The sequence below is a fragment of the Pelodiscus sinensis genome, chromosome 16, assembly GCF_052426305.1.
Source record: "Pelodiscus sinensis isolate ZL-2025 chromosome 16, ASM5242630v1, whole genome shotgun sequence".
Classification (NCBI taxonomy): Eukaryota; Metazoa; Chordata; order Testudines; family Trionychidae; genus Pelodiscus; species Pelodiscus sinensis.
In genome coordinates this window covers 36,152,523-36,165,131 of record NC_143067.1, presented here as the reverse complement: position 1 = coordinate 36,165,131, position 12,609 = coordinate 36,152,523, and the positions used below count along the sequence as shown (strand labels likewise).

At 40.0% G+C, this 12,609-nt stretch overlaps 2 protein-coding genes across 3 annotated transcripts in view; one reads left to right on the top strand and one right to left on the bottom strand.

Moving 5' to 3' along the window:
- DOCK2 (dedicator of cytokinesis 2) overlaps window positions 1-12,609 on the bottom strand; it is a 499,444-nt gene that overhangs the window by 244,546 nt on the left and 242,289 nt on the right. The window lies entirely within an intron of this gene.
- INSYN2B (inhibitory synaptic factor family member 2B) overlaps window positions 1-12,609 on the top strand; it is a 135,807-nt gene that overhangs the window by 96,990 nt on the left and 26,208 nt on the right. The window contains exons 2-3 of the mRNA XM_006115763.5: window positions 3,071-5,283; window positions 9,452-9,526. Of these exons, the coding sequence (XP_006115825.3) occupies window positions 3,911-5,283; window positions 9,452-9,526 (1,448 nt within the window). The 5' untranslated portion in view covers window positions 3,071-3,910. The remainder of the gene's footprint in view (window positions 1-3,070; window positions 5,284-9,451; window positions 9,527-12,609) is intronic.

The window sequence follows — 12,609 nt, the reverse complement described above, 5'->3', positions numbered from 1 at the left end:
CTTTCAATGACAATACAGAGTACAAAGCGTACAGAGCTCATTTTCTTTTTATGACAAATATTTGCACTATTCAGTCTACTATATATTTGAGAGAGTTTGTCTGTGCATGCATCCGTCAGTCTATTTGTTCAAGAATTACTCCTAAAGGGAAAGAGCTAGGAATACCAAATTTGGAAGACAGCTTCCTCTTATAACTTAAAGCAAGGTCAGGGTTTGGTTGTGCCAGGAAAATGGGATATGCCAGGAATGGGACTGCTTCTCAGAAAACCATACAGAAAGATTCTGAATCAGGCCACCGGGACTTGCCCAACCTCCAGCCTCCAGGTGCATTTTAGGGAAGGCGAGTGGGACTGCAGCTTCCCCTATCCCAATTCATCCAGGGGTTGCATACAATCATACAAAAGTGAGAAGTTTCCCCCTCCCATTCATACAGGGATGTTACATTGCTGGCTGGTCCCCTTTGTCAGGGAGCTCAGTTTGTTGAATTCCTCACTGACTGGGAAGCAGAGCGGGGAGGCAAACCTGGGCCTACCCCAGCGCAGAGGACATATACCCTTCCCCCAGTTGTGCCTGACGGAGCTGCCGTGGCTATGGAGAGGTGCATTCACGTGGCCCCAAGCTGCTGTGGTGAGAGAAGGCTGGGGAAGTTCTCTCTCCTTAGGGCAGGCTGCTTCCTGAACCCCTGATCCCCAGCCCCACCCCAGAGCAATGATTTAAATGAAGAGAAACAAAAATTAATTGAGTTAAGGACCAAGCCATGGCTGATAAAACTTTTAGTGATAACTAAAGGAAATAGTATCTTTCAATTCACCTCCTGAAAGTACCATCGTGCAATCTCCATCATGAAAGTGCAACTTACAAATGTAGATTTTTATATATTTTTTGGTTACGTAACTGCACTCAAAACCAAGACAATGTAAAGCTGTAGAGCCGACAAGTCCATTCAGACCTACGTCTTCAGACAATCACTAATTGAAACCAATTTGTTCACATTTACAGGAAATAATGCTGCCCGCTTCTTAATTACAATGTCACCTGAAAGCGAGAATAGGCATTCGCGTGGCATGGTTGTAGCTGATGTCACCTGATATTTATGTGCCAGACTCACTAAAGATGAATAGGCCTCTTCATGCTTCAGCCATCATTCCAGAGCTAAGCTTCCATGCTGACACCACTCGTGTGTTTGTGTGTTACTTAAATTTGTGACTGAACTCCTTGTGAGAGAGCTGCATGTCTCCAGCTCTGTGCCACTTGTATTCTGCCACATATTCCACATTCTAACCATCTCAAAGGACGTCCTAGCAGATGCTGTTCATTTCAAAAACACCTTTGTTGCAGATTTGATACACTGTAAAGAAGGGATCAAGGTGAAATTTCTTATGATATCGACAGCACTCAACCCAAGTTTCAGATTCTGAGGTGTGGAGCACGATTTCAAAACTCTAAAAACAGTCACACTCTGATGTGCCAACTGCAGCACCCAGACCTTCAAAAGAACCCACAGCCTTCTGCTGGTGGCATCAGACTCATGATGAAAATGACCATGCATCAGTCTGCACGGCTTTGGATCATTATCAAGCAAAGCCCATCCTCAGCATGGACACATGTCCTCTGGAATGGTGTTTGAAGCAAGAAAGGACATATGAATCTTTAGGACATTTGGTACACAAATATCCGGTGATGCCAGCTACAACAGTGCCATGCGAACACTTGTTCTCGCTTTCAGGTGACGCTACACAGGAAGTTCTGCAAATGGAAGCCAACTTGTTTGTCTGAGCAGTTGGCTGGACAATTAATACGACTGGGTGGATTGAAGGCTCTATAGTTCAAATAGCTGCATTTTTAAATGCAGTGTTTATATATAAAATTCTACATTTGTAAGTTCAAATTTCATAATAGAAAGTTTGCACCTTGGTTCTTGTGGTGAGTAAATTGAATAAACACTGTTTCTTTTAATTTTTAAAGGTGCATTCATTTGCAATCAAAAACAAATATTAAGTGAGCAGTGTACACTTTGGCTACGTCTAGACTAGCATGATTTTCTGCAAATTCTTTTAATGGAAAAGTTCTTCTGTTAAAACCATTTGTGGAAAAGAGTGTCTAGATTGGCACAGACGCATTTCCGCAAAAACACTTTTTGCGGAAAAGCATTTGTGCCAATCTAGATGCAGTTTTGCTCAAGAAAACCCTGATCGCCATTTTTCCCATCAGGGCTTTTTTGTGCATAACAGTTTTTAGCTGTCTACACTGGCCCTCTTGTGCAAAAACATTTCCAGAAAAGGGCTTTTGCCCGAATGAGAATGTCAAAGCATTTGCACAAGAAGCACTGATTTCAGACAGTAGAATATCAGTGCTTTTGTGCAAAATCAAATGGGCAGTGTAGACAGCTGGCAAGTTTTTACACAAAAGCGGCCACTTTTGCGGAAAAACTTGCCAGTCTAGACGCTGCCTTTGTGTTCTGTGTTGTGATTGAAATCAATATATTTGAAAATGTAAAAAATATTTAAATATAGTTCAATAATGATATTCTAGTAACAGTGCAATTAATCATGTAATTTTTTTTAAATTGAAAAATGAATTAATTTTTTTAAATGGCTGATTTGGTCCAATTTTACCCTAACTTGCTCTAATTTCAAGAGCTTTCATATGATTTTTCAACTTCTGGTCACTGTAAACACAATGAACCTAAGCACCTAACTTGAGATCTGGAACTGGATTTCTCCAAAGTGTTTGGAGGTCCACATCTGCAATTTCGAGTTCAGACCCATACCTAGCATCAATGTACTACCCTGATCACACCACCAGAGGAAATACACCTGGTTTATTGAATATACATTGTGAAAATATTTTGGATTGTGTTCAGATATTTCATAGTAGATAAATATCCCTGTGTTTCATAGTGTTTACAAATCATCTTTCAGTTTCCATTTAAGACATCCCACTATAAAGTTCTCATGAGTATTGCAGGTGAAAAATATTTAGAGGCAGCAGGAAGGAATAAGAATATTCAGCAAATTTTTCACTGGTATTCAACAGTGTTCAATTGCAACTGTTGTCTTTTTACTTTCAGAAAACACTTGTCTGCTATTCTGCAAATGCTGACTCTCTGGTCTGGACCACTCTCCTGAGGCCAAAGTGTTTCCAGATCTCATCTGAATGTTACAGTACCTAAGACATGCTCAGTCTTATACTTGTATGAACTAGAGCAAAGACCATACATCAGTTACTGAATCCGGTTTGATGCTACACGTTTGCTTAGTCTGAAGCCACTAGTTTTGTTTGGCCATTTGAGAAGATTAGTTTCAGGTGCTAATATTGAAAAGATGGGTCAAGAAGAAAGATCAACACCACTGCAGGAAGAATTTCAGTTCAATATTAATGGTTATATTTCTACAGAAAAGATATGCATCAGAAAAGCAAGTGCCCAAGACCGTTTTTATGCATGTTATTTACATTCTATGCAAATCAGAAATATTTAAGTCATCCACAGTTCAAAAGCTGAACCTCTTTTGGAGGGTTAACTGTTATTTAAATATGCTTTAGAAAAGGAGGTTGGACAAATTATCTTTACATTCATTAACAGTTAACACAGCTTGACTTCTGTAATTTATACATTTGTTGTATAAGAAACAAGATTAATTTCAGACTGCACATGTTAAGAATTCCAAATTTTCTCCCCAGTAATGCTCTTCTTTGATTGGATATCTACATTATTTAGTTTATCTTGATGATTGGTCTATTAATTTTCTCTGTCGTAAAATAACACTGGCAAATGTGGGGAGAAATTGAAAGAATATCTCAAAATAGAATAGGTTACCTAGAAATATAAATAAAACCCAACAGAATGAAAAGACGTAGTTTCCTAATTGATAGTTGAAGTCTTCAGTTGCATCTGGGACGTAACCACCAGATGCTCCTACAATGGCCTGATGAAATGGGTCACAGGGAAATTTATTACTTGCAGGCTTCAAACTGCGACTCAATGGCCCAGCAAAACAAGAAAATGCGCCCTGTATTACTCAAGCGGAACAGCCTGGATTCGGTTGATTTTATGCGACAGCCACACCACCGCAGGAGCAAGTCCCAGCAAGTCCGATTCAAAGATGACAGTACCAACAAGAAGCCAATTGGTGCCACTGAAACGGATGCTAATCCCACCAAAGACACAACGCTCGTGATTGGAAAGGCACAAATGTCCAGGCACCACCCAACCTATTCTCTCTCTTTCCCAAGGGCTCAGAAAGGGCATCGGAATATTGCTATTCAAACTTCTCCCAGCCTCAGGAAGCACTTTCCTGTTTTTAAAAAGAAAAAACTCACAACAAGTAAATCGTTAATGGAAATGTCAACTGAGTCTGAATGCTCCATCCAAGTCAATGGTGATCTTTCTGAACATGACATGCCTTTGGACCTCTCTTACTTGAGAATAACGGGACATTTGGAAGATGGATCTAGAGGAGCCAAGACATCCAGTCGGTTATTTCCAAGTGTGTCTAAAGCACAAAGTAACGGGCCTATCCACTCAGACCCAGACACTTCTGCAATACTGGAAAAGGCAACTGTTTTCACACAGGTGCCTGAATACATACAGTTAAATTCTCCGCAGGACAAGAATGCTAACATTTATACTCCAGACAAGTCCACAGATTTAGTACATTCTCCTCCTACTATAAGCCAATCCAATGAAAACTGTACATGGTCATCCAAATCAGGACAATCTCCCTCCTGCTTAAGCAATGCCAGTAACTGCAATGACATTCATCCACATGATGATTCTTGTGAAGAAAAAAGTGTTTTGGAGTTACCTGTATGCGCTAATGACTCTAGCACTAATGAAACCACTCCACTATCCCTTCCATCCAATCAGAGCTCATCACACTGTTTTCTCGGAGTTCATCAACAGCCAACAGCGCCTGAAACAGATTCTGAGTGTACGGTGCTCACTAAGGATAATCATGGACGGGCATCATTGAGCAACAGCAATGATGTTCCCTCGTGTCACACGGAAATGGATAAAACTTCGACACCGTCCTGTGTTCCAGAGCATAGCAATTATTTAGAAGACTTTCACAGAAAGTCCCATCTTCTAGGGAATGCAATGAAACCAGAAACCCACAAAGAGATTAGAGACATTAATCAAATTCACTTGGCACATGGCGATCTATGTGCCCTACAAGGCAGGCTGCAGTCCATAGAGGAATCTTTGCACTCAAACCAGGAGAAGATTAAAGTGCTTTTGAATGTAATTCAAGACCTGGAAAAAGCTAGAGCCCTCAGTGAAGGGTATGGTGTACTTTAATATCGAAACATTATTTTGCTAAGTAATTTATCCAAAAATCCAAAGTGGCATTTTGCTTTCTTTTAATCGTTGCTATTGCAAATCTTCCTTTGAAATATTTAAAGAAGCATTTGAAAAATCATATTCTATCTACGGTTTTATATTCTTGAGTCACTACAGGTTAAAGATGTGTTTTATATTTTGGCTTTAATTAGCACTAAGTTTACAGAACATTGACTCGGTTAGGGCTTATCTATGTTGTCCACTCATATTTTGATTCAGAACCCTTGTCAGAAAATAAATATCATGTGGCCTATAAACTGGTGGCTTGAATCCAGTTAAAAGCACCATATTTCTATGTGACAAGAAAAAAGGGCTTGATAACAGATAACATTAATTGCTTGGAGATATGAAAGAACATGGAAATTGAACTTCTCTCTCACTACTTAGGTTGGTGCCTTCAAACAGAAATAAGGCACATAGAGCAGTATAATGATATTTTCCCTTCCACTCCCCGTGCTGTAAACATTGTGGGGGGACCTTAATTCTCTTTGGCTGCAAATTCAGACCCTTACTTGTACCATACACACCACATGAAAATCATTAACTAGAACATGTTTAAAGAAATGCAAGCAAAAGTTATGGAATTATTATGTTCCCTTCTGTGATCACAAACACAGAAAGTAAAAGTTCATGATCCACATTAAGGCTTTATGTATTATCCATCCAATCACCAGCTCTGTCTTGCAATCATTACTCATATGCATTAGATTTCCAACTTCAATGGGACAACTCTGCAAGTATGACACACAAGTAACAGTGGCAGGATCAAGCAACTTACTATTAAAAATGACAAACTGACATGTCACAGACACACACACACACACACACACACACACACACACACACACACAGAGTTTTATAAGGCGCAGAATGTCACCAAGTTTAAACCACAAGCTCAGACGTGGAGTATATTTGCTGAGATTACATTTCAGAACTCTTTATGCAGCTAACGCAATAGTTAGAGATAGTGTCTAACTTTTTTTTTTTAATGTTGCAAATCAATCAATCCTTTGTGCATGCAAAAGAAGTTTAAGGATCTCTCTGTTTTGTTTTATTTTTTTTCAAACTACATGCACCTGCAAAACAGTTAGCTGCATATTTAATTTGCTTTCATAATTACCAGTAATGAAATGCAAATAAGATAATTGCACATGAAAATGTCCAGCATGGGTCATTTGCATGTAAAACGGAGCTATGTGTACAATTACCATCCTTTCTATTAAACTCACGCCATGTACAGTAGCAGTATTTAATCCTTACCACTGACTACCCTAAGGTGGATATCCTGCACTTCCTTCCACACTTGCAGAAGGTTACTGGGCAGAAGGAACAGCAGGATGGGCAGGACCTGGGCTCAGGCTATGAGGCCAGAGACTTTACAGAAACATAGGAATGATCAAGAGAGGTGCAAATTGGAACTGAATGCTCTACCACCACACAATCCTTCTGGGGCCGAAGCGATAGCTCAGGGCATGTAGTCGTGAAACCTCCCTGAAGCAGTTCTGCTAATTTTCTGTAATCTCCAAGGAGAAAGATATCTTCCCCAACTCCTTTCTATACTGGTAGAAGAGAAGAACAAAAATAGAGTCAGCCCTCCTTCGCCAAAAGCCTTGTTGATGATTATGCATGTGAATAGCCCAGAAGGGTGCAGCACCAGAAAGTGAAGCACGGACCATTCTGCAACATGTGTTCTTCCTTTTCATTCTGTTCCCACATTGTTGGCAATTGAACTACTGCAAGTCTCCTCAGCGGCTCTGTGTCAGCCTCAGTGACAGGCTTCAATCTGTCATTCTAGAATCATTTGGTGACAGGCCCACTTATGAGGGAGGGGAAATGGGGGGGGCAACTACCCTGAGGACCAGCTATTCAAAAGGGCCTGGGATCCTGACCATCACCGCTGATACTGTGTCAGTGATGGTAGCCAGAGCCCCGCGCAGCATGCTCAGAACAAAGGTCCATCCAGCCCGATATCCAGTCTGCCAACAGTGGCCAATGCCAGATGTCTCAGAAGGAGTGAACACAACAGATAATCATCATGTGACCCCTCCCCTGTCATCCCTTTCCAGACAAACAGAAGCTAGGGACACCATTCCTACCTATCCTGGCTAATAGCCATTGATGGATCTATCCTCCATGAATCTCGCTAGCTCTTTTCTGAACCCTGTTAAAGTCCTAGTTTTCACAACATCCTCTTGCAAGGAGTTCCACAGGTGCTAAGAGAAGAAAAACTTTCTTTTGTTTGTTTTAAACCTGCTACCTATTAATTTCATTTGGTGACACTTAGTTCTTAGGTTATTAGAACAAGTAAATAACTTGTCCTTCTTCACTTTTTCCACACCAGTCATGATTTTATAGACTTCTATCATATCCTCCATTAGTCTCCTTTTTTCTAAGGTAAAAATTCCCAGTCTTTTTAATCTCTCTTCATATGGGACCCGTTCCAAAGTCCTAATCATTTTTGTTGCCCTTCTCTGAACCTTTTCCAATGCCAATATACCTTTTTTTGAGATGAGGCGACTACATCTATACACAGTATTCAAAATGTGGGCTTATCATGGTTTTATATAGAGGCAATAAGATATTCTCTGTCTTATTCTCTATCCCTTTTTTAATGATTCCTAATGTTCTGTTTGCTTTTTTGACTGCTGCTGAACACTGAGTGGATGTTTTCAGAGAACTATCCACAATGTCTCCAAGATCTCTCTCTTTCTAGTGGTAGCTAAATTACATCATAAGTATAGTTGGGATTCTTTTTTCCCATGTGCATTACTTTACATTGATCAACATTAAATTTCATTTGCTATTTTGTGTGGTGAGATCTTTTTGAAGCTCTTCACAGTCTGCTTTGGTCTTAACTATCTTGAGCAGTTTGTTATCATCTCCAAATTTTGCCACCTCTCTGTTTACCCCTTCCTCCAGATCATTTATAAATAAGTTTAATAGGATGGGTCCCAGGACAGGCCCCTGGGGGACACCACTAGTTACCTCCTTCCATTCTGAAAATTTACCATTTATTCCTACCCTTTGTTTCCTGTCTTTTAACCAGTTATCAATTCATGAAAGGACCTTCCCTCTTATTCCATGACAACTTACTTTACTTAAGAAGTTTGGCCAGAGGCCAGACAATTCTGACCTATCCTCCCCCTCTCCCACCCTTGTTTGATGCTAATTGTTCCCATTGTTTTGTGAGAAGCTACACTACCACTCCTGAAAAGAACAGCCTGAGGTTAGCAATCAGCAAATCATTTTGGATATGATTATACACTTTGCATACAGATAGAGCTGCCATTGACTTCAATGAATTGCACACCTAGAATGAAAGGAGCCAGGCACAACACATCTCTGCAGCAGGACTACATTACTGCTGTTGTCCCCAACTTGCTCTTGACAGATGACTGTCAAGCCAAGCCAAGCCTTGACCATCTCCAGGGACAGCCATTCTGCAACCCTCCCAGTCAGCTTGTACATTTTGTCAACTTTCACGGTAGCCACAAAGAGAAGTGTTTGTTTTCTTCAATTAATTTTCAAATACACAAAGCCTTGTCCAGCAGCTACAGGCTGAAATAGGAGAAACCACAAAAGAACATGGGTTTGGGGGTTCATTAAGCCATTTATGTCCATTTGCCTTTTGTGGCACTCTTCAGTGAAAATGCTTGTCTGTCTTGCTTTTCTGTCCCAAGGAAGGGACAAAAGAAAAGAGAGTGGAAAAATAGAAAGCAAGAAAAAAAAAGATACAGTTTCAATGTACAGAAAACATGGCAAATGGTTTCAAATGCGTTCCAATCAAGAGGTGCTCTTACAACTGAACTGTTCTTGCCACATGTATTCTTATAGAAGATAACAGCTGCACAAAACCACCTGCTTTCCAGAGAATCCCCTGAGCACAATATCTGCACCACAGTTTAAATGAGTTTTAGGTCAGAGGTTCAGGATGATAAATATACGTGCTTTGGTTGGGTTTAAACCAGACCCTTAGCAACAAATTTCAGTGTTAAATTTGTGAGTAGGCTCCGAAAAAATGCCTGTAAAGGATGGTCTGATTTATTATAATCCTAGCTTCTCAGTTCAAAGCTTTTTTATATAAATGACAGTGGTTCTTGTCTATTGCAGGCGCAACTTCTATCGCACCGGCCAAGACCTCAACAACTGCAGCACATGCCGGAACACTGCATGTATCATTTACAGGTACCTGCTGCTACTTGGTACAGTATGTATAGATCTCATCAGGGTATAATACAATATTTGCCTTGTCCCTATGGTTCTTCTATTGTAAATCGTTAATAAAAGACTGGAAAGTTAGTTTGTGTTCTTTTAAGGCATGGAAAGAAAGTTGTCACGACTGGCCTTATTTCAAACGGCCTGGTACTTTTAAGAAAATTAAACTAGATGTGTCCGTTGACATGATAGCACATCATTTTTCACTAGTAAGCTTTGTGCTCCGTTGAAGCAGTTTTTCCTGATTGGTATTTCCTTTGGGTATGATTTCTTTCACATTGGTATTACTGTAATGAAGTTAGAGCTCACAGAAGGTAAAGAATCAATCCTCCTCCAGACTCAAGTTAGTTATAGCTGAAATTTGTGTAACAAATAGACAAGAGCTCTCATTTCAGTTCAAGGAACAATTTTCTTAGTGAGATTGCCATTTCGTTTAGCTACGATTGCGAGGGCCAAGTAATTTCATAGTGTGTTCTGGAAGCCATGCATGTGCAATAATAAAATCTTCAGAGAAATCCTACCAAGACAGAGTAAGATATCTTCAGTGTGAGAACCTCTCTCTTGGTGCATGGGAACATGAGTTATTTATATGTATTGGCAAGGCTTTAGGAGCCATAAACATGAGCCAGGAACCCATTTTGCAGTGCAGTCTACGAACAGAGAACAAAACAAGATATCTGGCCTGACCCAAAGAGCTTGGAATCTAGCTAAGAAAAGAGATCACAGATGGATACAGGAGGCAGATCATGGAGTACAAAGAAGCAATGAGTCAATATTGGTCCACAAGATAAACAGTGCCATCAACACAGCAACTGCCTAATCACTGTCAAGTTGTTTTTATAGCATCACAGCAAAGAGTTTTAAGAAGGAATCGGAAGGAAAATAAGAACTTTTACAGATGTTTGTGAGGAACTCCTCCCAAGCATGACATGTAGCTTGGGAGAAGCCAAAAAGGCACTTTATTGATATTTTAACCAGTGGACAATGGAGGCTGTCATCATTGGCCAATCAATGGGAGTAGTCATCTCATTAGCAAATGAGAGACGACAAGTCATGAAGTCCCTGGAGGAAAAGACAAACAACTTATTCTTGGTGCGATAGAGAAGGAAGAACCAGCAGAGGGTTTCAAAGGAAGGGATGACATGGTCAAAATGGCGGTCAAATGGATACGACTGGGGAAGGATTATATTTCTCTAGGCCAGAAAAAGAGAGATTGCAAGAACAGAGAGGAGACCATTTTAGATGTGTGGATGAAGAGGAAAGGCTTTATCTTGAAAATATGCAGAAAGAGTTGGCAAGATTTAGACATAGCCTGGCTTTGGAGACCTACAGTCAGGTCCGAATCAAAGATGACATCCAGATTATGGGCCTGTGTGATTGGCAGGATGGTAGTGTTGTCTACAGTGACTGAGAAAGGAGGTGGAGAGTGGTGATGCGGGTGGGGTGATGAAGAGCACTGGTTTAGCTAAGTTGAGTTTGAACTGACAGCTAGAATTTCCATAGGGAAATAACAAGGAGGATAGACTGAGTTTTTAGTTTGGACAGAAAAATAGCTCTGCAACAAAGAAGTGGATCTGTCAGTCATCAGCACAGAGATGTTAGTTGTTGAACACAGTTGACAGATCAAACAAGATGTGGGTACAGTATCGGTACTGACCTTTGGCTTGGAAGGTCATGTATTTTGTCAATTTTCTCTCGGAAAAAAATGGTGAGATTCTGTGCGGAGAAGAGCGGAAGCAGGAGAGGAGTGAGGGCATCAGAGGAGCAAGTCAACAATTGCAAAAAGGCCTTTGGAACTGCCAAGGTGGGATGCAAAATTACCTTATCTTAAACTTGGAGATCCAGTAACTAGTCTATGAGTTCTTGGATGATAGATGGAACTTAGTCTACAGGTAGACTACATCCCTCTGTCGGCAGACGGATGTAAATGAAGCACTTCTAAAGTGCAAATGAAGCCAGGATTTAAATATCCCGTGCTTCATTTGCATAATCACGTAATGGCGCTCTTTCGAAAAAGCGCTATTTCAAATATGAAACCGCAGTCTAGATGCGGTTCTTTCGAAAACAGGGTGCTTTTTCGAAAGATCCTGTAAACAGCATCTAGATTGCGGTTTCAATTACGAAATAGCGCTTTTTCGAAAGAGCACCCTTACATGCTTATGCAAATGAAGCACAGGATATTTAAATCCTGGCTTCATTTGCAATTTTGAAGTGCTTCATTTACATCCCTCTGCTGACAGAGGAATGTAGTCTAAACGTAGTCATAAATAATGCACCAAATGCTGTGATCTTTGTGGTACATCAGTAGAGAATTTGATAGACAGTTGCAGTTTGTGTGTGAAAATGCTGGGGATGTGAGGGAGGTGAAAACTGGTGAGAAAATGTGTATTCAAAATCAGAGGTTTGGGATACTGTGTGTATATGCGGGGAGGGGTTCTTTGGTTTTTGTGTGTGTGTTTTTTTTTTTTACTTCAAAAGGAATTAAAATGAAAGTCAGTCAGCCTGGTATGACCTATGTTACTATTTGTATATTGAATTAAATAAAACTTCGGGTTTGTTTGGTTTTCAGTTATTTTATAAATGTAATGCTGCAAGATTTAGTCCTGGAATTATTTGGCTGTATTTGGCAGTTCTAAAGATAGAAGCTTTTGTCACTGACTAGAGTAGGTTGATACTGTGATGTGAAATGCAAGTTTGGAAATGGGCTTTGGCAGCTGGGATGACAGAAAAAGGTTTCATCAACTGAGGAAAGGACATTGGAAGAAACAAGGAAAACTTGAAAGAAATTGTCAACGTGGGATGATTTTTTTTCCTCTTTTCCCAAAACTTTGGGATTTTTTCTCTGATTTCCATTTATTTACAGATCACAGTAGCCTTACTCACACACATATCATAAAGAAATGAGCCCAAAGCATCTCTTCCTTTGCTAAGTTACTGATAATGATAATAATAATAATAATAATAATAAAAATAAAAATAAAATAATCCTCATGGGCTTCATCCATGTTTTCCTAGACAAATCTCTCATCTTGCCAAATGCCCAAATACATTGC